Below are 25,518 nucleotides of genomic sequence, written 5' to 3'. Positions count from 1 at the left end.
ATACTTAGTAAATGTATAGAACAGTAACTGTAAACAGGATCAATGGACAGCAAACTGTGCAAATGCAAATATAAATAAATAGCAATAAATATTGACCATGAAGTAACAAGATAAAGAGTCCTTAAAGTGAGACCATCGGTTGTGGGAACACCAGAAGTAGAATGAGTGTAGTTACCCCTTTTCATCAAGAGCATGGTGGTTGAGGGGTAGTAACTGGTCTTGAACCTGGTGGTGCGAGACCTGAGGCACCTTCTACCTGATGGCAGCTGTGAGAAAAGAGCGTGGCCTGGTTGGTGAGGATCTTTGATGATGGATATGCTCAATGGTTGGGAGGGTTTTACCCATGATGCACTGAGCCAAATCCGCTACTTTTTGTAGGATTTTCTGCTCAAAGGCATAGGTGTTCCCATACCAGGCCATAATGCGGCCAGTCAGCACATTTTCCACCACATAACTACAGAAGTTCACCAAGGTTTTTGATGACATGCTGAATCTCCACAGATTCCTGAGGAAGTTGAGGCATTTGCATGCTTTCTTTACAATTATATTTATATGCTGGGCCCAGGACAGGTCTCAAGGATGGTGACATCCAGGAGTTTAAACTTACTGACCCTCTCCACTTCTGACCCTCTGATAATTACTAGCTCATGGACCTCTGGTTTCTCTCTCCTGGTCTATAATCAGTTCCTTGGTTTTATTAACATTGAGTGAGAGGTTGCTGTTATTACACCACTCAGCCAAGTTTTCAATCTACAACACACAAAAATACAACTGCAGATGCTGTGGATCAAAGAATATGTACACAACACTGGAAGAACTCAACAGGTCAGGCAGCATCCGTGAGAAAAGAGTAGCCAATGTATCAGGCCAAGACCCTTCATCAGGAATGGGGGGGAAGAGAGGGCCAAAGCCCAGTAATAGAGATGGGGAGGGGGTAGGGCCTAGAGGTGCCAGGCGGAAAACCAATCAGAGGAAAAATAAAGGGGGAGGGGGAGGGGATAAGCATGAAAGAACTGCAGAGATAAAGAAGCAGAAAGTTGAAAGGGGAGGGAGGCAGAGAGGGACCTGGGATAGGGGGAGGGGGAAGGGGGAGGGAATTACCAGAAATTGGAGAATTAAATGTTCATACCACCAGGCTGGAGACTACCCAGATGGTAGATGAGGTGTTGCTCCTCCAACCTGAGTTTGGCCTCATCATGGCAGTAGAGGAGGCCATGTATGGACATATCTAGATGGGAATGAGAGGCAGAGTTGAAGTGGGTGGCAACTGGGAGGTCCTGTCTTTTGTGATGGATGGAGCGTAGATGCTGGACGAAGTGGTCCCCCAATCTGTGTCGGGTCTCGCCGATGTAGAGGAGGCTGCACCGGGAGCACCGGATGCAGTAGGCGACTCCAGCAGACTCGCAGGTGAAGTGTTGCCTCATCTGGAAGGAGAGGCAACATTGTGTCTGCCTACCTGGACTCCATTTTATCCCCCATAGTTCAGTCTCTCCCCACCTACATCCTGGATACATCCCATACCCTTCACCTCATCAATAACTTCCAAATCTCTGGCCCTGACCGCTTCATTTTTACCATGGATGTTCAATCCTTATACACCTCCATCCCCCATCAATAAGGCCTCAAAGCCCTCCGCTACATTTTGGATAACAGACCCCACCAGTTCCCCAGCACCACCACACTTCTCCAGTTGGCGGAGCTTGTTCTAACTCTCAATAACTTCTCCTTTGGTTCTTCCCACTTTCTCCAGATAAAGGGCGTAGCCATGGGCACTGGCATAGGCCCCAGCTATGCCTGCCTCTTTGTGGGTTATGTGGAATGGTCTATCCTCCAAATCTATACTGGCACCACTCCCCAACTTTTCCTCCGCTACATCGACGACTACATTGGTGCTCCTTCCTGCACCCATGCTGAGCTCGTCAATTTCATCAACTTTGCCTCTAACTTTCACCCAGCCCTTAAATTCACTTGGTCCATCTCGGACACTTCTCTCTCCTTTCTTGATCTCTCGGTCTCCATCTCCGGAGACAGACTATCCACTGTCATCTTCTACAAACCCATTGACTCTCATAACTATCTTGACTATACGTCTTCCCACCCTGCCCAATGCAAAAATGCCATTCCCTATTCCCAGTTCCTCCGTCTCCGCTGCATCTGCTCCCAGGATGAGGCTTTCCATTCCAGGACTTCTCAGATGTCCTCTTTCTTTCAGGATCGTGGTTTCCCTTCTGCCGTCATCAATGATACCTTCACCCACATCTCCTCCACTTCCTGCACTTCAGCCCTTAACCCATCCTCTCGGCACCACAACAAGGACAGGGTTCCCCTTGTCCTCACCTACCACCCCACCAGCCTCCGGATCCAGCACATTATCCTCCGCAACTTCCGCCACCTTCAACAGGACCCCAGCACCAAGCACATCTTTCCCTCCCTACCCCTCTCAGCTTTTCGCAGGGATCGTTCTCTCCGCGACTACCTGGTCCACACGTCCCACCCCACAGAACTCCCACCTGGCACTTATCCCTGCAAGCGCAAATGCTACACCTGTCCCCACACCTCCCCCCTTACCACCATTCCGGGCCCCAGACAGTCCTTCCAGGTGAGGCAACACTTCACCTGTGAGTCTGCTGGAGTCGTCTATTGCATCCGGTGCTTCCAGTGCGGCCTCCTCTACATCGGCGAGACCCGACGCAGATTGGGGGACCACTTCGTCGAGCACCTCCGCTCTGTCCGTCACAATAGACAGGACCTCCCAGTTGCCACCCACTTCAACTCTGCCTCTCATTCCCATCTCGATATGTCCATACATGGCCTCCTCTACTGCCATGATGAGGCCAAACTCAGGTTGGAGGAGCAACACCTCATCTACCGTCTGGGTAGGCTCCAGCCTGGTGGTATGAACATTGAATTCTCCAGTTTCCGGTAATTTCCTCCCCTTCCCCTATCCTAGGTCCCTCTCTGCCTCTCTCCCCTTTCAACTTTCTGCTTCTTTACAGTTCTTTCATGCTTATCCCCTCCCCCTCCCCTCCCCCCTTTACCTTTCCTCTGATTGGTTTTCCACCTGGTGCCTCTAGGCCCTACCCCCTCCCCTATCTCTATTACTGGGCTTTGGCCCTCTTTTCCCCTGCATTCCTGATGTAGGGTCTCGGCCCGAAACGTTGGCTACTCTTTTCTCACAGATGCTGCCTGACCTGCTGAGTTCAGCATTGTGTACGTAAGTTTTCAATCTGCCTCCTGCATGCTGATTCATCACCAACTTTCATACAGGCCACAACAGTAGTATCATCAGCAAACTTGTATATAGTGTTGGAACTGTGCTTGGTATTATGGTGTAAAGCGAGTAGGGCAGGGGGCTAAATACACTTCCATGTGGTGCTCCTGTGCTGATGGAAATTGTGGAGGAGATGTTTTTGCCAATCCAAACTGACTGGGGTCGACAAGTGAAGAAATCCAGGATCCAACTGCACAAGTGGGTATTGAGGCCGAGATCTTAGAGTCTACTGAATTCTTTGGAGTGGATGATGGTGTGGTATTAGTTGCTGAGCTTAACACATAAGACATAGGAGCAGAATTAGGCAATTTGGACCACCATTTATTATCCCTCTCAACAAACTTCCTGCCTTCTTCCTTTAACCTTTGACATCCTTACTAATTAAAGAACTTATCAACCTCCAATTTAAATATACCAATGACTTGGCCTCCACAGCTATCTGTGGAAATCCGTGACAGTTTCATTTCAATGAGATCCTCCTTTATTCTTCTAAACTCAGTGAGTACAGGTGCAGAGCCACGAAATATTCTTCATTCATTTACCCTGTCATTAGCAACATATTCTTGTGAACCTCCTCTGGATCCTCTCCAAACCAGCACATCCTTTCTCAGATAAGATGCCCAAAACTGCTCACCACACTCAAAGTGCTGTCAGATAAAGCCTCTGCATTACATCCCTGCTTTTACATTCTCGTCTTTTTGAGATGCACGCTAACATTGCATTTAGCTTCTTCACCTCTGACTCAACCTTCCAGTTAACCTTCAGGAATTCCTGTACAATGACTCCCAGGAGTTAGGCTGTGATCCTATGCTTGGATGCAAATGTGTGTAAATTTCAAGAGAATTATTTTTCCATGGGACTTGATAAAATTTAAGTGAAGGTCTATTGGGAATTCTCCTTTGGAGCAAACAGCACTAAAGTTGTGCAAGCTTAATATAGGCATTAAATTCAGAGGAACTAAAGACATTAATCCATTGCCAACAGCTGTTTCTCATTAGATCAAGATGTTGTAACTAAGACTCTGCACCTTGGCACTTAATGCCCTTATTAATTCCTAGATCGTGATAGGGTATCAAAGAAAATTACTCTCCCCGGGGTTAGTCTGTAATATTGATGTAATCAGAGATCTTAAAGACTTAAACATGGTGCAATTGTTTTGGCCACCCTTGAATACATGAAAAATTTATCATAGATGGACATCGCTCTTGTATCTATGAACTGATTATAAACTGATTCTTTTCTGCAATGCCCCTTTTTGTTCAAACCTTGTATAATCATTTCATCTAATTGGTGAAAGTAGGTCCAAAACCATTTTTTTTCCTGTAAAAGGACACAACCAACAGACGTAACACATGCAAAATGCTGGAGGAACTAAGCAAGCTAGGCAGTGTCTATGGAAAAGAGGACAGTCGACGTTTCGGGCTGAGACCCTTCAGCAGGACTGGAGATAAAAGATGAGGAGTCAGAGTTTAGGGGTGGGGGGAACGGAGAGAGGAACACAAGGTGATATCACGCTGTTGGTTTTCTCCCTCCACTCCTCCCCCATCCTTTTACTCTGACTCCTCGTCTTTTTTTCTCCAGTCCTGCTGAAGGGTCTCAGCCCGAAACGTCGACTGTACTCTTTTCCATAGATACCGCCTGGCCTGCTGAGTTCCTCCAGCATTTCGCATGTATTATTTGTATTTCCAGCATCTGAAAATTTTCTTTTGTTTGCAACCAACAGAAAATAGATTCAAGGAGAAGGAATAAAAAGATCATCACTCCCAAAACGGAACAGAAATAAATCCTCAATTGAGATAAATCTTTGATGCAGAATACATCACATAGTCACTTAGCTGGTATTTCTATTCACAGCTACTCAGCGTATTGAACTGCTTTCATCATAAACTCTCTGCAGTTACTGGCCTTGTCAACCATCCTGACTTTTGCTAGCCGAGACCCAATTTCGAGGTTGAGGAGTTTGAGGGGATTTGGTTTGTCACCAAAGATATTCACAAATTTCTCCAGATATTCCATGGAAAGCATTCGAACTAGCTGCATCGCCATCTGGTATGGGGAGGCCACTGCGCAGGATCAAAATAAGCTGCACAAAGTCGTGAACTCAGCTCCATCTTGGGCACTTGCCTGCCCAGGATCCAGGCCATCCATCATTATGGACCCCCATCACCTAGGTCATGCCTTGTTCCCGTTGCTACATTCAGGGAGGAGCTGCAGTAGACTGAAGGCACACGCTCAACAATTCAGGAATAGTTTCTTCCCCACTGGCACCAGATTTCTGAATGGACTTTGAACCAATGAACATTACCTCACTACTTTTTTTCCCTCTTTTTCACTATTTATTTAATTTAACTTTTCAATATACATATATATATTTACTGTAATCTCCAGGTTTTATTATTGTGTACTGTGATGTACTGCTGTTGCATAACAACAAATTTCCTGATGCTGGAGACATTATACCTGATTCTCATTAAAGCCAGTATTGTAACTCACCCTGGGTTGTTCTCTATGGGATGGCTTTCCACCAGTGCCTCAAATCCAATGGGTACAGATCTGGATATTGACAGCAGGCATCTAGTTTATCCATTCACTGCTAGACTTGGCTGGACCCACATAAAAAATATTACACACTGTTCTCCTTTCTCAAAACTGCTTCCTTTCCAGCACCATAGTAGAGTGATGATCTTTGGCTTCATTTCTTCAGAACAAACTATCTCCTGGAAGCCTACTCCACTCTAGAACTACAAATGAGGAGAGATCATGGCTACCTCTATCCTCAAGATCCATGTCATTTTAGCCAGCCACCTCTGTTGCTTTTCTTTCTCCCCCTTGCTCACTGAGCTGATGTCCTGGGAACTCGGCTCTCCCATTCTCAACCCCTTCAGCTGCATATGTCTCTAGTTTCAACCTCATCAGGAATTTCACAATTTGGTCTCCAAACATTTTCCTTCACTACTCTGTTGTCTGCACAACTTGTCTTATTGAACTCCAGGTAAACTCAGCAAACTGAGATGATTAAATTCACTTATACTTCCTTTCAGATCCACCATATTCAATCCTCAAAAGAAAAATGTTTGATTCTTCTACATGAAATCAACTGCCCTCCATATCGTTCCTTTCCAGTTCCTTGAGTGGCTGTTTTGAGTGAAATACTGTACTTATCACTTACCCCTTGATTAAATATCTCAATTCAAATTTCTGCTCCTGCCACAGCACTAGAATTGTTTATATGAAATTAGGAACATGAGAAATAGAAGCAAGATCATTCTGTCAATCAAATCTTGAGTGGTTGATACTTTACCTCGATGCCACTTCATATTTTTAATTTACATGCACCAAACTGATATTTCTTGAGCAACTTAATATTCCAACAATGTGCTGATCTTTGACAACTGAGCTTCTGCACACCACATGAGGAAGAATGCCAAAGTATGGCGATGGTCTTGGTGAAGAAATCTCTCCTCAGCTCAGTCTTAAATGGCCACGTTTTTATTTAGAAACCTATGTTCTAAACTCCTCAGCCAGGAGAAACATCTGCCCTGTACCTACCCTGTAAGGCCAAGAGAACTGTGTGTAATTTAACGATATCACCTTTACAGTGACCACGTTAGCATGATGAAAATTGGTAATAAAAGGTGGAAAACACATTGCCGGCACTTAGTCAAAGAAACACAGCTTGAAAGCACGTCCAATCATTATCCACAGATCAACACCAAACCTTCGTGATATATTTCCCCTACACTATTGTAAAATTCCCCAGATTCTACCACTCAGTTGCACAGTAGCCACCTGTGCTTTAAAGATTTTGTTCACAGACAGCAGGACATGAAAGAACAAATAAAGATGTGTGTTTGCAGCTTAGTAAATGCCTGTTTGAAAGTCCCTTCAGTACTGTAGTACAGCCACTTGCTGGATCAAAGAACACTTGTGGTTGGTGGCAGTACAAACTGAAACCTGACAACCTTTAGGAAAGTGGTACTGTACCAGTGGTAGGTTAACTGTCCCCTAGTAAAGAGAGACCTGGGATAAATCGACAGGAAGGTGGGGAGAACAAAATAGGATTAGTGTAATTGGGTGCTTGATGATCAGTCCGGATTTAGTGGACCAAAGTACCCGTTTCCATAATATATGACTTTCATCACATAGTATCAGTTAGTAATCAATTTAGCCCAAACATAGTAAAATGCATTTTGACAATAAAGGTATGATCCCATTGGTATCAATTTAGTATACCTTAAAAAAATCTGTTTATCCACACTAGCAGTAACAATTTCCTTGTAATAGAGCAGGAGGCTCTGCCAGTCTATGCTTTCTCACAGAGCAATCTTATTTCCACCATTAATTTTTCCTGCAATGTTTTCCACATATTTCCTTCAATTCTTCCCCATAAGCTACACACACCTGCACACTTATAGTGGCAAATTTATCTCCATGTCTTTTTATGAACTCTCATTTAAATCCTATCTCCAGCATAGCAACAGTTAAGTTAATATAGCAGAGCAGTCATTTATTATATTGCAATGCTTTGCTGCATTTTTCAGCTTCTGACATTAGGTGAAAGATATTTATTGTGCAGCACACAGCAATCTGCAGATGTTAAAATTTGCATTATCTTCCTGCTTGATGCTAGTAATTCCAAAATGGGCTTTTCAAATAGTTTAAAGCCAAGCACCATTCAGCAGTTGGATGATGCTGCTGAACTTGATTAGGACAATATGGAATATTGTCTGTTTTCTTCTTGCTATGTCAGAACCCACGGGATACAATGGTACTGAAGCTGATAACCAAACATGCTAATAACAATCTCTATCAATATCTCTACAATAGTCATAGCATATCAAGAGTAAAGCCCAGTGGTGGAGAACTTTGTCCTAAAAGTGTACTTCTACTTCCAGTTTTATATATTGAGATACAGCATTGAATAGGTCCTTCCAGTCTTTTGAGTTGTGCCGCCTAACAACCCCCAATTGAACTCTAGCCTAATCATGGAACAATTTACAATGTCCAATTAACCTACCAACTGGTATGTCTTTGGACTGTGGGAGGAAACCCATGCAGTCACAGGGAGAACCTACAAATTCCTTACAGACACCAGTGGGAATCGAAACCAGGTTGCTTGTACTGTAAAGTGTTGTGCTAACCACCACACTACCATGCTGCCCCATGCCATTGGGGTCGATTTTTCCTCGGACCACTGTTTTGCATTTGAATGTCATTCCATTTTTTTGTATTAAGTATTAATTTCTCACACAGATATTGATGTGTCATTGTTCCACCACTGAAAAATTTTGTTTGAGAGAATGGATATAGAGAAAGGAAAAATATCTAGAATATAGAAACCTGTTGGATCTGGAAATGACATTAGGAATCCAGCCATTTAAGCACTGCATTAACTAAATACCCTGCTGTATTTTCTTACATTTCTTTGTTATTTTAAAACTTATTTGAAATGATGATTTGGAACAAAGCATAGAAAACTTTTTACATGGAATGTCAATGGAATTAGACTGATGGTCAAACCAAGCTGAGAATACACCCTTCATAGTGAAGCACTCTGTGCTGCATATTGGAAGGAATGTCTGGAACCTTCCCCTACAAAATGGATCTTCCCAGAAGAATATTGTAACTTACTGTTTTTCTTTCCCTGCAGAAGACTCCCACTAGGAACTCTTGTAGTCTATAGTTTTAAATAACCAATAATCATGCCTACAAAGACATAAAGATATAAATAGCAGTTTGAAACATCGTTCTCAACATGGTCAACTAAATCAAAAATCTTTCATCTGCTTTAAAATCAGAAAAATGGTATTTACCGGCAGTGAAAGCAATTACGAAAGGAACGCAAGTTGAATCATGAGTTGAACCATATAATGTCACCAGAAATATGAAATATATCTGTAATTGGAAAGTCTAATACATTATTTCCAACTAGAAGACATCAGAGACTTTTAAACTATTCTATGCAGCATTGCAGTCACTGTAACTTTCTCATTATTTTTGGGGGCTAGTTTCTGATTTGAACACACTAAAGTGATGTTGGGTAAAGTGAAGTGGGTTACATACTGTTTGTTTAAAGATATTTCAATGAATCTTGGCATGTCATTCTAAAAAAAGATAAAACACGGCGGGGAGAAAATGGTATTTGCAGTGGCTTGTAAGACATAGGAACAGAATTAGACTATTTGGCCCATCGCATCTGTTCCAACATTTCATTATGGCTGATCCATTTCCTTCTCAACCCCTTTTTCCTGTAATGTTTCATGCTCCAACTAATCAACCTATCTACCTCTGTCTTAAATAGACCCAATGACCTGGCCTCCACAGCCACCCGTGGCAAAGAATTCCACACATTCACCATGCTATAGCTAAAGAAATTCCTCCTCATCTCTTTTCTAATGGGCATTATCCTATTGGTTGCTCAGTATACATCTTATCTGAAATTTATTTCAATTGCAGTAAATTTAATTGAATATTATTACATATGATACTCCCAGTTTAGATCCAGCATCCTGAAAACATGAGTTATGATGAGTTTTATCTGTTTATCCCTCCTGATACATATTTTTTAGCCGTGGTTGTTTTTGAAAGAATTGTATTTTGATGGTCCAACCTGGTGTAGGAATCAATCTTGCTTCACTAGTACTGTGGATTTGCCTGTCCTGACTGGACTGACAGGAAGAGAATGGAAAACTGTTTGATGTGTTATGCAGGAGTTAATGTTGTCCTTTGCAAGGCTGATCCTTTTTACTAGTTAAGGGAATGTTATAGATATGAGAAGTTTGGGATGTGTAGGAAATTTGACAGATTAAGCCAAAATAGCTCTTCATCCTTTACAATTAGCCAGGAAAACATTTTAAACAGGAATCAGGCATGGAAAAAATATATATTTTAAATCAACACACTAACAGGATTAACACCATTTTCATTAATTGGCACTGCTGATCTGTGCGAGATCTGCTCAGAAAGCATGAGGCTGTCCCAGGAGCAGCTCTTGAACAACTGGCTGATATCCAGTTGTGTAACAGCTGTGATACACTGAAAGAATTGTCTGTCCTCTTGGGGCATGTAGGCAGCAATTGCAGCATTTAAGAGCCACTTTGTTACTTGTGATGGCCTTTCAATACTTATTAATGATCTCACACTCAGCAGTGACCACTCCAAATTCTTTCCTATTCATATGACAGTTTCTATGGATGGGAAGATGACCGTGCTGGATCTAAATGGTAGTAACACATGGAGGTTTACAACTGCAACATGTAGAGGCATTTGGATAGGTACATGGAGGGGAGAGTCTGAGAGGACTGTGGGCTGCACATAGCAACTGGGTCTAGGAGGGAGGATGCTGTGGTAGACACGGCCAGTGAGCTGAGGGGCCTGTTTCTAATCTTTGACTCTGACTCTAGTACTCTGCGACTCTGGGTTTAATCACAGACAGTTTCTGTACTGACCAGATATGAAAGGATGAAAATATTCCAATGCACAAATCTGGGGCCTGTAATGTAACAGAATGAGACTGGTGCTTATCTGCGGTCGTGTGGCAGGAATGTTTGGGGAGGCATCCACAGCAATATTCTGGTTTAGTGCAGATGCATGGCTGTTGTCACTCCCCTTCCCACAGGCTGGGGGTCGGGCAATAGTCCTGCCCCTTTTCTTAAAACTACCTTGTCTCTCTTCAATTACTACCTTTCCCGAGGCCTGAAACTTCCAGTGATAAATCTGCTAAGTAAGTTAAAATGGCAACTTTCCTTTTAAGTGGCTTCTACCCATGTTCCACCTCAATTACACCTAAAGTAGATGAACTGATGCCATGCTTTAACCTCTGAACTGATCCTATCCCACCTGTTACAGGGGTTAATGTCTCCTTAATGCCCTTGGTTCAGTTCCAGGTGGGAATTAGTAGACTAAATAGTTTTAACTCTCTACCTTCACTCTGATAATTGTTAAATATTCAAAATGTTACTCATAGTCTATCAAACTCTGGGTTGATAAAGAGTAAAACTAATGCATCCTGTTGAAATCATGTGTCTGAGAGAATGAGCAAGTTGCACATTCCAAAATGCCTCCATCCATCAATGATACCTGTCACATGAATGGGAAAGAGACCCCAGATAGTTGGAGGCATTACTGAGTGGGAGGTAGACAGCAGGTGTCGGAAGGTCATTACAAAAACACAGAGGCTCATGCCGTATAACTGGCCGCAGCATGGCAGCAAAACAAACTCAATCAAAAGGTAGACTCATCTGCTGGACAAAGCAAGCTGGTGATAATAATTCTGTTTCTGGAGATGCAGCAGATTTTTATGTCCAGTCGGAATCCACCTTCAAACACTAACTAAAGTAACACTGTCTTGCCAGTAACCCATTGTTGTAGGAGGTTGCTGTGCAGAAACTAGCTTCCTCTTTTTCACCACTGAAACAATGCTTTAAGCAGAACCAATCGGTGGTAAAGTGCTTGGAGGCACACAGAAATCATGAAAGGCCTTATGTTCATGAAAGGTTTTATTAATTTGTTTATCATGCAAAGGCATGATCTATGTTATGAGCAAAAGCATTCCTATTTTTCTAAAACCTATTGATTATTATGGTTTCTGCTAAAGAGATGTGTTGTCTGCATCCTACCAAAACCTATCATAGTTTTGTCCTATGAATTATTTAACAATTTCCTCATTAAGTACCCTTCCTGTCAGTTCTGCATCAGTGAATCTACTTCCACACTGTCTCAGGTACAAGGGGATCAATGAATAGATAGATAATTGTTCCTTTATTGTAAAAAGACCCCTCTGTATTGGCACTGCAAGCACCAATGCCTTGAGTTTTATAAGGGTTAATAGAGAAACCTATCCCCATTCCAACAACAATGATAGCTAATTGTGGCTGTAGTCAACCATTGCTTGGGAATAAGATCATGCTTGAAAAACCATGCTCCTAATGAACTAATATAATTATTTCCTCCTGTTTTAGACGTCCAGATGCACATATGCAACAGAGAACAATATGGCTACTTGCCAGTGCCCCTGAAGGCCCAGCAATCCTTGGAAGAGGATGTCGAAACCTTTGTCCACATTCTGCTTGAGAGAATGAGTGAGTTTACCAAGAACTAGCAAACACAACATGAGGCCTGAAAGTTGCAGCTGGAATGTGTAGAGATTATGTTGTTTGTATGTATATCCCATGTGGGTAACACGCATGTGTTTGAAGAGTATGCAGGTGTGGGCAATTTTCATAAGACCTCCAGCTATTGCCTTGCCTGTGAAATTGATTTGTTTATATGCAATTAACACCCAGCGTGGATTATGCATGGAAGAGCAGGATTAGGCAAGATGTTCCAGGCCTGTACCTGTGCTATTTAAAGAGGCCATCAAGCCATCAATCACTGGGAGACCTGTCAGAGTATTGGGGGCAAATCTCTTTAGGCTCTATAGTATGGAGTTTTATAGCAGCAGGAAATTTGGAATGGATTTTACTGTGGCAGAGGGTGAAGGCAAACTAACGATTACACCTAAAGTAGATGAACTGATGCCATTCTTTAACCTATTTGCAATACCACTGGGTTTCTTAAGCCTGTATTAGTTTGGTTCAAAGGCGATAAATAGCTTGAATTGCCCAGGAGTTTAGTCTATGGCTGTAAAGTAAGCACAGAGGGTCTGCTCACCTGCCAGCAATCGCCTGAGGGAATGGTGTCCACACGACCAAGAAGTGATTGGAAAGCAGCTGGGAGCAAGGCAGCTGGAGGTTTATGCAGTGCTTCGGGTAAAGAAAGAAAGAGTGCTCATGTCTGAAAGTCAAAGATTGAAAGGAATCTGCCAACAATTTACTTCTGTGTCAGTCCATCATCCTGACCTGTCATCATTGCTTCATACAGCCAAACACTTCAATCATTCGATGAGTTTTCCCTTTGCGTCTCAGGTCAACACTGGGGTTCAAACGTCAGGCAAATCCTCTAAGTTGTGGCTGTCAGGCTTTTCTGATATATATTTTAAAATTAAATTAAATCGTGTAACAAAAAGGTAGTGAGCTAGTGTTCATGAGTTCAATGGCCATTCAGAAGTCTGATGGCAGCGGAGGAGAAGTAGCTGCTTCCTGAATCGTAGTGTGTGTGCCTTTAGACTCCTGCACTTCCTCTCTGAGAGTAGCAATGAGAAGAGGACATGTCCTGGGTGATAGGGTCCTTAATGATGGATGCCTACTTTTTGAGGCTTTGCTCCTTGAAGATGTGCTGGGTGTTGTGGAGGCCAGTGCCCATGATGGGGGTGACTGAGTTTATAACTTTATGCAGCTTATTTCAATCCTGTGCAGTGCCCCCCCCCACCCCACCTTCCCATATGAGATGGTGATGCAGCCAGTTAGAATGCTCTCCATGTACATGTGTAGAAATTTGTGAGTGTCTTTGGGGACAATCCTAATGAAATATAGCTGCTGTAATGCCTTCTTTGTAACTCAATCAATATGCTGGGCCCACAATAGGTCCTTAGAGATGTTAACACCTACAAATTTGAAGCTCCTCACTCTTTCTACTTCTGATCCTCTATGAGAACTGGTGTGTGTTCCTTCATCTTACCTTTTCTGAAGTCCACAATCAGTTCTTTGGTCTTACTGATGTAAAGTCCAAGATTGTTGCTGTGACACCACTCAGCTAGCTGATATATCTCGCTCCTATATGCTTTCACATCACCATCTGTCATCGGAGTTGTGTCATCAGAAAATGCATGGATGGCATTTGGGCCGTGCCGAGCCACACAGTCATGGGTGTGGCGAGAGTAGAGCAGTGGGCTAAGCACACATCCCTGAGGTGCACCAGTGTTGATCATCAGTGAGGAGGAGATGTTATTTTCAATCTGCAACAGTCTGTGGTCTTCCATAAGGAAATCGAAGATCTATTTGCAGAGGGAGATACACAGGCTCTGCGTTTGCAGCTTTTTGATCAGACTTGTAGGAATAATTGTATTAAGCACTGAGCTGTAGTCAATAAACATCATTCTGACATAAGCATCAGTATTGTCCAGGTGATCCAAGGCCACATGAAGAGCCAATGAGATCGCATCCACTGTAGACCTAGTGGGATGATATGCAAACTGCGGTGTGTCCGGGTCAAAGCATTTCATCACTGTATGTGTGAGAGCTACTGGACATTAGTCATTAGGCAGCTCACTCTGCTCTTCTTGGGCACTGGTATGATTGTTGTCCTTCTGACACAGGTGAGAACCTTCAAGTATAGCAATGAGAGATTCAAAATGTCTTTGAACACACCTGCCAGTTGGTTGGCACATGTTTTCAGAACCCTACCAGGTACCCCATCAGGGCCTGCCACCTTGCGAGGATTCACCCTCTTGAAAACCGATCTGATATCAGCCTCCAAGACAGAGATCACAAGGTCACTGGGTGCTGCAGGGATCGTCTTAGCTTCTGTTTTATTCTTCCTTTCACAATGTGCATAAAAGGCATTGAGCTCATCCTGGAGTGAAGCATCACTGTCATTCCTGATGTTAGGTTTCGTTTTGTAGGAAGTGATGACCTGCAAACCCTGCCAGAGTTGACGTGCAGCCAGTTCCATCTCTAACGCTGTTCGAAATTGTTCTTTTGCTCTTGAGATAGCCCTCCATAAATCGTACCTGACCTTCTTGTATAGTCCTGGATCACTAGACCTCAATGCCACGGATCTAGCCCTCAGCAAACTATGAACTTCCTGCTTCATCCATGGCTTTTGGTTTGGACACACACTCACCCACACAGGCTTTAATGGAGTAAGTGACAACTGTGGTGTACTCTTTCAGGCTCGAAGATGAATCCCTGAATACGATCCAGTCCAACGACTCAAAGCAGTCCTGTAAGTGCTCCTACACCTCCCTTGTCCATGCCTTCTTGGTCCTTGCTACTGCTGCTGTGCTCTTCAGTCTCTGCCTGTAATCAGGGAGTAGAGGTACAGCCAGGTGATCAGACTTGTCTCAGTGTGGGTGTGTGATGGCATGATAAGCGTTCTTGATGGTGGTGTAATAGCGGTCCAGTGTGTTGACTCCCCTGGTTCCACAAGGGATATATTGGTAATAATTATTTAGAGACTGTTTCAAGTTCACCTGGTTAAACTCCCCCAAAATGATGGGAAGGCATCAGGGTGTGCTGTTTCCTGTTGTTGATTACGTTGCTCAGATCGTCTAGAATGGGTTTGACATGGGCCTGAGGTGGGAGGTACACCACTACCAAGTAATGGCTGAAAACTCTCACGGTGAATAAAATGGATGACACTTGATCACTAGGTGTTCCAGGTTGGGTGAGCAGGACTGGGACAGAACCACCACATTTGTTCACCACAAAGGGTTAATCATAAAGCAGACTCCTCTTCTGCCTTTGAAAGATTCATCAGTGCTATTTTGGCAATGAATTGTGAAACTAGCGAGGTGTATCACAACTTCCGGAAGGGTGGGGGTATTCCAAGACTTCATGATACAGAAAACACACTGTGTCCTAATGTCCTTCTGGTACAGCAATCATACTTTTAGACCATCGATTTTATTTACCAAAGACTGTACGTTTGACAGCAGGATAGTTGGTAGTGGAAGCCCAAAGCCTTGTCTGCTTAAACAACCTTTTAAGCCAATGCAGTGTCCTCTCTTCTGCTGTCTTAGAGGAACTGCAACAGTGACCAGAGACATCCATCCGAGATTCGTCAACTTTGAGTAGCGATAGATTTTTTAATCACCATAACAGTATATCACTTACTGTATTGTCCATGGCTGTAGCTGTGCATCACAGCTGTGGCAGTCTAAACAGGAATATTTGATGATTTCCATCAGAGCTGCTTACTCAAGTTGCTTTCTTAATGGTGTCCCGTGTTACTGAGGGACCTGTGATGGTCTGCTTTAAGCCTGGCTGTTCGGTATTCATGGAGGAATGTGCCTGGGCTGAAAATGCAGGAAGGTGAGGAGTTCTTTTTCACCTTGATCTTGAGGAAGAAGGTAAATAATTCAAAACAGACTGGTGTTCTATTGCAACCAGAGAATTTGTGCTTTCACTTCCACCTTTTAGCGTAGCTTAGCAGTTGCTGTTCATTAAGAGGTGGCAGCATTTTACCGTGATACACATATGTTTGTGAACTTGCCTTCATACCACATTTTCTGTGGGCTAGATTAGGGAGCCTTTTGTACTCTTGCACAGCAGCAGTTGGCAGTCTGATCAGGTAGAGTTACTCTAGAAGAAGCCCCCTAGGTTTCTCTCTATTGCCTTGCCCAAAATGGCCAATGCAATTAGTGACTCTGGGTTTTGTTCAGTTGTTTGGCACTTGACTGCTGAAACATCTTCAAGCATAAAATGGTCTTTGTGGTTGGCTGAATATGCCACTGGGGTACATTATTACATCTAAGATTATAAGACCATCAGATATCGGGTGCAGAATTAGGCCATTCAGCTATCAGAATTAGGCTAATCAGCTCTACCACTCAATCATGGCTGACTTTTTGTTAGCCTTATTCTGCTGACTTCTCCCTGTACCCCTTATCCCGCTCATCAGTCAAGAAGCTATCAATCTTCTCCTTAAATACATTAAATCACTTGGCCTCCACTGCTGTCTGTGGCAATGAATTCCACAAATTCTCCAACCATAGGCTGAAGAAATTCCTTTTCATCTTAGTTTTAAAGGGACATCCCTTTTTTACTGAGTCAAGTGCCCCTAGATCCTAGATTCTGTACTAATGGAAATAGCCCTCCATATCCACTCTATCCAGACCTTTCAGCGTTCTATAGGTTTCAATGAAATTGCCCCTCATTGTTTGAACTCTTGAGTACAGGCCCAGAGACATCAAATGATCCTCATAAATTAAACCTTTCATTCCCGGGGTCATTCTTATGAATTTCCTGTGAACTCTCTCCAAGACCAGCACATCTTTCCATATACAGTATGTGGGCCCAAAATTGCTCACAATATTCCAAACGCATTCTAACCAATACCTTATAAAGCCTCAGCAGTATGCTCTTGCTTATATATTCTGGTCCTCTCTAAATGAATGCTATCATTGTATTAGCCTTCCTTCCTACCCAACCTACAAGTTGAGTCAACCGTGTCTCAAGATAGCAGCATCATTAAGAACCCTCACCATCTGCCATATGCCTTCTTCCCATTACTACCATCAGGGAGAAGGTACAGAAGCCTGAAGATCCACACTCAGTGTTTTAAGGACAGCCTCTTCCCCTCTGCCATCAGATTTCTGAGCAGTCCATGAACACTACCTTGTTATTCCTCCTTTGCACTTTATTTGTTTCTTTGTTATAAATTATTATAATTACTTATGACTTACACTGTACTGCTGTCGCAAAACAACACTTCTCATGACGTACGTCAGTGATAATAAACATGATTCTCAAACTTATGGAAATCCCTAACCAGGAACCCCAATTGCCTTTGCATCTCTGAAATGGGTAATGGCTGAAACTAAAGTGTCACAGGAATTTTTTGGTTAACAATTGGAATGTATGTGAGCTGACAAGTTATGAGCAGAAGCAGTCAATGCAACCTGTTCAACAGTGAAAAAGGTCACTTTTAATCTGATTGTAACCACAGCCCCACGTTCCTGTTTACCCACATTAACCTTTTACCCCCTGCTTATGATGAATCTGTCTCACTCTGCGTTGAGGAGTCTGCTTTTACCTATGAGCGGGCTTTTAAATGCTACAATTTACAGAGTTTTTGTTTTAAAATGTACACACTCAAATTAAGCCATAAAGATCCACCAGCTATGGAAAAGGATTATGCTGAATTGCTTGATGATATGAATCAGATAAAAACCATAAACTTAACCATATCGTTGCTTTGCAGTTGATCATCCCCCTATGGAGCCTTCTGTGTATGTGTCCATGCCTCCTAGGCACCCAGACAAGATGGTATTTGATGAGGTGAGAGAACAACAGCCCCTGCTGATCTCCTAGCTAGAACTGAGCTCTGATAAGTGAAGGACCTCCGAAAACAGTAGTATGAACCCTGTTACTTTGAATATATTATATAGAATATTACCTGTGAAATGTATCATTTAACCCAATTCAATGTGCACTACTTTCTGTTTAGAACTAAATTAGCAAACTCATTATCCTATATGGATATTAATATTCCAGGGTATAATGGACCTTTACTGCCTATTACAGTGATTAAACTTGCTCAGCCACTGCTGGTGGCATAAAGGGTAGAACTGACATGTGGAATGATTTACAATGTATTCATTTCTCAAGCTTTTCCTTCTGCGAATGGATGTCCATCACTGAAACATTGATTTTGTTGTATTAATGTGCATTTTAATATCTATCAGTGGGTAATAAAGATAGACTTCTTTTGGCAGAAGAAATTACTGGATAAAAGTGAACTGTCAAATTAGAAAGGGCTAGAATAAGAGAAAATGAATTTGCTAATAATTGTATGAACCTCCTTAAGAAGTTCCATTTCATTTTTTTCATCCTGCTTGGTCTCAGCTGTGTTTTTTTTTCAAATTCATCTCCTTTAATACCTGGATTATTATTATATAGAAAATAAAGGATGGTGCATATACATGCTAAAATTGCTATTATTTTGATAGGTCTCATCATCACATCTGCTCCAACGATGAGCTATAATTGGTTGCAGGCTGAGTCATTTGCTTAACAGCAGTTAAATCAGATCGATTCTGAATCAACTCTGACTCCACTGTAAATTCATTGGCTGTAGATACAATTTCTATTCCTGGACTGCTTATGTTATTGTTTCCAGAAAATTAGAATGTCTGACAGTCCAGCATGCCATTTATATTAAAGGTTTCATGTTTGCTATACTTATGAAACATTTAATTATCGCCGACAGAAACATCATTGAATGATAGCTGAGGAATGTCCCAAAGAACAAGCAAAAAATTAAAAACAAAAAATGTGAAGGAATGGAAGACAAATCAGTGTTTCTTCTGACCCGAACTCTGACCTCTCCCTCCCCACAGGGAGCAGATGGGGATTTACAATCAGTCTGATAACTTCTGACTAACATGCAATCGAGAGTTAGCCTTTCATCTGATGCTTTCGTCCATTGTGGTCTTTGCTTGAAGCTTTCCAGGCTTAGGAGTCTGAATCCAAAACAGGGAATGTCGAAAACATGCAGTAAGTCTCCTGGCAAATCTCCTGGCAAAGTCTCAGGCAAATCTCCTGTATCATTTGCGTTGTCACCTCAGATTTCTAATAGGAGATGTCACCTAATACAATTATGTTACCCAGGCAATCTTGACCTCCACCCTACTACACACATTCCCGCTGTCCTTTCCATCCCTCTCCACCTTCACAATTTCAAACACACAACACTGCAACAAGTGGAGCTGATAGCTCACAGCTCTGAAGAGGCAGCTACAATCCTGCCCTCATGAACTGTTTACACGTTCTCTTGTGTGGATTTCCATCGGGTTTCTTCCACATCCCAAGGGTCTGTAGGTTAATTGGCTACAGTAAATTATCTCTAATGAGCAGGGACTTTCAGCCGGCCTGACGACTTGTGGCAAATTGCCACCCAAAGCAATTTTTCCTCTGACCTGAATTGGTGGAGAAAGTAAATAATAACAATGAGTCAGTATGGACTCAATGAAGCGATGCAGCTGTTTCTGTGCTGTATGTTTCTGTTACACTTATTTTGTCATTTTGCTCATTCTGTGGAAGCGCCCTACAATTGATATATTAATCTGTTTCTTTCCAGTGTTTTTGCCAATTTATACTCTCCAATCTCTTTCAAATGCACATTAAACATATTAACTTCCCTGATCAAGTTGACGCCATTGTAATATGGACAGAAAATGCTGGAAATACTCAACCAGTCTGTGAAAAGAGAAGCAGGGTTAATCTTAGAGCGAGTGGAAGCATCATTTCCTCCTTTGAGCTCAGGCAAATGTCCATAAATAGCTATTTTCTCCCTTTCCAATCCATACCTGCTCTCCCCCAGCTCAATGCTGACCATTCTACTGTCAACAGCGCAAAGGGGAAACAAGAGGTTCATGGCATGTTATGATGGAAGATAAATTACAAGGTGCCGCAAGCAACACAGGGTGTTCAGTTGGTTTCCCAAAACTCTGTATAACAAATCTGTTAGCAAGTTTGAAAACTCAAGATCCTCACCCTGATCTGAATGAAAGGATTTCAAATGTCTTCTAACCTTGAGTGGTGTGAAATAGGAAAGGCAGAGATGGAAAGAGACCTGAATGCCAGTGGTTCATAGATACAGCAAAGAAACAGGCTCTTGAGGCCACCAAGGGCATGCTAATCATCAAACACCCATGTACACCATTCCCACATTGATCCTATCTTTATTATTCTCACACTTTCATCACAGTCATGGCAATTTACAGTGACCAACTAACTTACCAGCTCTCACATCTTTGGGTTATAGAGTATATAGACGAAACCTACGTAGTCAAAGATAGAATGCTCAGATTCCACACAGGCAGGACTCAAGGTCAGGAATGAACATCGGTCTCTGGTGCTCTCCTCACTGTGCCATTGTTCTGTCTTAGAGCCACTTTGTTGCCCTCAACACAATCCTTGTACACCTGCTGATAAAAGTGAATGTTAGTCTTCATAGCAAGAGGATTTGAAGGTAGCATCTCGGATGTCTTATAGTAGTTGGTTAAAGCAATTGGTGAAACTCTAGCTTGTGTATTGTGTCCATATTGGTCTATTTTCTGTGTAAGAATAGTCAAAGAAGGATGTTCTCAGAAGGACTCATAGAATCATAAAGTTATAAGTATATCCTCTGCTTTTGTTCACCTCTGATATGGGGAAACTTCCTGCAGTCTACCCAATATATTACCCTTCATAACTTTAGTTACTTTGATCATGGCGCCTCGTAACCTCCTGTACTCCAGAATGAACAGACCTACTTAGCCCCATCAGTCATAGAACACCACAGCACAGCACAGAAACAGACCTTTTGGCCTGTCTACATGCAGAACTATTATTCTGCCTAGTCCCATCGACCTGCAGCCAGACCATAGCCCTCCCATCCATGTACCTACCCAAATTTCTCTTAGATGTTGAAATTGAACCAACATCTATCACTTCCATTGGCAGCACATTCCACACTCTCACTGCCCTCTAAGTGAAATACCCCCTCATGTTCCTCTTAAACATTTCACCTTTCACCCTTAACCCATAACCTCTAGTTCTAATTTCACCCAACCTCAGTGACAAAAGCCTGCTTGCATTTACACTTTCTATACACATCATAATTTTGAATACCTCTATCAAATCTCCCCTCAATCTCCTATACTCAAGAGAATGAACTCCTAACTTATTCAATCTTTTCCTATAACTCAAGTCATTAAGTCCTGGTAACATACATGTAAATTTTCCTGACGAAGGGTCTCGGCCCGAAACGTCGACAGCGCTTCTCCCTATAGATGCTGCCTGGCCTGTTGCGTTCCACCAGCACTTTGTGTGTGTTGCTTGAATTTCCAGCATCTGCAGATTTCCTCGTGTTTGCCTTGTAAATTTTCTCTGCACTCTTTCAAATGTGTTAATATATTTCCTATAGGTAGATAACCAGAATTGCACACAATACTCCAAATTAGACCTCAATGGCTTATACAACTTCAACATAATATCTGAACTCCTGTACTCAATACTTTGATTTATGACTGCCAAAGTGCTAAAAGCTGTCTTTATTGCCTTACCTACCTGTGATGTCACTTTCAAGGAATTAGAGATCTGTATTCCCAGATCCCTCTGTTTTATTGCTCTGCACAGTGCCCTACTGTGTAAGCCTGGTTTGTCCTCACAAAGTGCAATGCCTCATACTTGCATTAAATTTTCCACATAACTGAAACTGAAGCTGAGTACAGAGAAGGTCCCCCAGACTGATCACTAGGGTCATAGGACAGACATACAAAGAGAAATTTGGGAAAAACTGAGCTTCCTTTCATTAGAGTTTAAAAGAATGAGAGGTGACTTAATTAAAAATCGTAATGCTCCAATAGCACTGAACTCACTGGATGCAGGAATTATGTTCTCAGTGTTGGGTGAATCCAGAGTTAGGGAGGTCCCACCACAATGATACCAGATAAGGTAAGTCAAACTGAGGTGAGGAAAATTTTCTTCCCCCCCAAAAAAGTAGTGAACCTGGGAAATTCTCTACCACTGAAGGCCCCTGAAGCCAGATAACTAAATATGTTCAGGAATGAGTTAAATATGGGAGTGTTGGATAAAGAGAATAAGGAATATGGGGAGAAGTTAGAAGTGGGTGCTGAGTTTGGTTGCTCAGTCATGATTATGTTGAACACCAAGACAGGTTCCAAGGGTCAGATAACCTACTCTTGCTCCTGTTTTCTGTGCTTCTAATTACTTTAATACCATCGATTACATTAATCCCAGCTTTTGGAACAGTGGGACTGGCATTTCTGGGGATGTTGGATTTTACTAAGTCTGTGTCATGAATTTAGGGTAATAGGAGAGTGTAGGGATGATTTCTCCTGCCTATAGGAGTGCCTTGAAACAGAGGTCACAGTCTCAGTATGCAAGGTGATGCATTTCAGACTAAGCTGAGGAGAAATGTAATTACCCAAGTAATGGTGAACCAGTGAAATTCTCTGCTTCAGGGCCAAGTCACTGAGTGTGTTTAACAAGGAGGTAGACAGACTTCTATCTCAAAAGGAATCAGGTGCTTTGGGAAGGGAGTAGGAATAGGGTGCAGAGATGACTGATCAGCCGTGGTTGTGTTAAAAATCTGAAAGGGCCAAGTAGACTTTTATTTTGTAAAAGGAAGTTTATGGACAGGAAGGTCTCATAAGCAGGAAAGAGGTGATGACTAGATCTTTTGTTACTGTGATGCCAGTTGGAGGATAAATATTGGCCAGGATACTAGAAGAAGTCTGCCACACTTCTTTGAATATTGCCATGATTTTGTGACATACATCTAAAAAATATCTACATGAATTTATGATGTGTTTGCTGTAAGTGAATGGATGTGTCATGAATTTGTTAGAACTGTGGAGTTAGTCATAAGCTGTTGACCCAGTATTCCCTTCCAAAAGAATGAAACTAAAAATGGACACTACAAATATTAGATGATGTACATATTAATGAAGTAAAATATTCTCTGAGTGGCTTGTCAGAGACAAAAAGATAGCTTCACTGATAAATTGTCAGTTTATTAGAACATGTATATTGAGAGAAACTTTAAAAATAATGTAAAATGGTCACCAGGCCATCTGGATTGATTGTATAATGTAAACTTGTGCTTAGATCTTCCTGATAAATCTCAAGCGCAGAAAGGACAGGAGGGACCGAATGCTCCGGACACTCTATGAACAGGACATTGACATCAAGTTAGTTGATGCAGTGGACGGGAAGTAAGTACTCATCCTGATGTAATTAAACTGTGCGGAAAGTGGCTTTGTTGCATTGCTTGTTAGGCAGGATGATCTACACAGTAAATTCCGTCATCCTCTCCATTTCCCCCAAATCCTTGACTACTCATAAACCAGCACCCCTCAAGTCCCCCAAACATTTTTAGTGTCTTTCCAACCACCATTAGGCCTCCTTGTGATATCTTTTGACACTTGCACACCAAACAATATTCAGCCTACTCTCTAATCAACTTTATATCCTTTAACCTCCCTAGCCCTCACCTTGATTCCCACCCCCCACCACCAACACTTACAGATCACCCTCCTTTGGTGAACATCACCACCTTTGCCATTAGACTCTCCTGAACTATTATTTGACTTCCATTTGTCCTACATCTGCCATCATAATCTCTGCCTCCAGACCACTGGCTTTTGGTCCAGATCAACATCAAAGCAGCTTCCATTCCCCTCAACCATCATCATTGACTCTATACGATCACCAGTAGGATCTCGGCAAAGCAGATACTATCCACATTATCTCCTGGCTATTCCAGTAGATTGGCTTCTAACCAAAGGGCCTTCAACCTGTTAGCCAGGGGACAGGAAACAGACAGAAAGTAAATGTTCAGAAGAACCCACTGTTAAAAGCTGCATGGATGTTCAGAAAGCTTGGTTCCAAACTCACATCACCCCTTTTACCCCCAATTTTCAAGGAACATGTGTCTTCCCATAAGGAGTCCTGAGATATTCAAAAATATGAGTTAAGTGGCCCAGTGGCTGCTATCTTACAGCACCAGAAACCTGTGTTCAATTCTGTCCTCTGGAGCTCTCATGTTCCTCCTGTGACTGTGTGGGATCCCACTGGGTGCTCTGATTTTCTCCCACACCCCAAAGGCATGCGGTTGTCAGATTAATTGACTAGTGCAAGTTCCAAAGGCGGTGTAAGGTGCTCCTTCCCTCCACCAGCCTGCAGGTCACCCTTGGGCAAGGTGTCGCACTTGCTTAGCCTCTGGATCAGGGTCATTTGAAGCCATGAGAGCAGGTGGCGGATGTTCATATGAGGAGCTGGTGCCCATCATAGGTCCTGGTTATACGATCACTGACACCAGGCAGACAATCTCTGAAGAGTGTTGATAATGGCTGAGGTCACCTGTCTTGTAAAGACACTGCCCAGGAGAAAGCATAGCAAACCACTTCTGTAGAAAAATTTGCCAACAACATTCAAGGTCACCGTGATCGCCCATATCATACGACCGGCACATAATGATGATGATGAAGTTGACCCTAGTGTATAGGTGAGTGAAACAATCTGGGAGAATTTTGATGAGAATGTGAGGAGAATAAAAATTGGAATAATGCAGTATTACTGTTAATCAACAGTTAATAGCCAGAAAGGACTTGATGGGCTGAAGAGCCTATTTCCACACTATGTCCCTCTATAACTCTAAAATGAAAAAATTATATATAAAATGCAGTGACTGAAACCAGCGTAAATGAGCATAGCAAGGGACAGCTGCTGAAGAATGAAGCTGTTGTATGCTAAACTTTTGGATTCATAGTAAGCAGTTGGGAACTAGCCTGAGTAAGGGGTATGGTGTTGGTCTTTGAGTTTTCCCTTCAAACAATGAGATGAACTGGCCTTACTTTATGATGCCTATTAGTGGTTCGTAGACTATGTGGTTGCCTTCATGTTCTCCGAATTGGCCGAGCTAACCATTCAGTTCACAAATAATTGGAGATTGGGAATAAAAACTAGCCTAGGCAGTTGTGCCCACAGGACACGATACATTGAGATGGGTAATACGTAAATGGGTAAGTGGACTTAACCTTTCCACTGAAACCCAAACATACACTTGAGGCTCATAACTGACTTTCAAATAGTAAGCTTCGCATTGCTAAGATTGTGGGGCATTAGATTAAGGTGCAA

The 25,518-nt window shown here is 42.4% G+C and overlaps 1 protein-coding gene across 1 annotated transcript in view; it reads left to right on the top strand.

The window, feature by feature from the left end:
* LOC132402164 (procollagen galactosyltransferase 2-like) overlaps positions 1–25,518 on the top strand; it is a 164,240-nt gene that overhangs the window by 124,727 nt on the left and 13,995 nt on the right. The window contains exons 6-8 of the mRNA XM_059984839.1: positions 12,232–12,351; positions 18,074–18,150; positions 23,488–23,594. Of these exons, the coding sequence (XP_059840822.1) occupies positions 12,232–12,351; positions 18,074–18,150; positions 23,488–23,594 (304 nt within the window). The remainder of the gene's footprint in view (positions 1–12,231; positions 12,352–18,073; positions 18,151–23,487; positions 23,595–25,518) is intronic.

The sequence above is a fragment of the Hypanus sabinus genome, chromosome 11, assembly GCF_030144855.1.
Source record: "Hypanus sabinus isolate sHypSab1 chromosome 11, sHypSab1.hap1, whole genome shotgun sequence".
Classification (NCBI taxonomy): Eukaryota; Metazoa; Chordata; class Chondrichthyes; order Myliobatiformes; family Dasyatidae; genus Hypanus; species Hypanus sabinus.
This window is presented reverse-complemented; position numbering and strand designations above follow the sequence as displayed.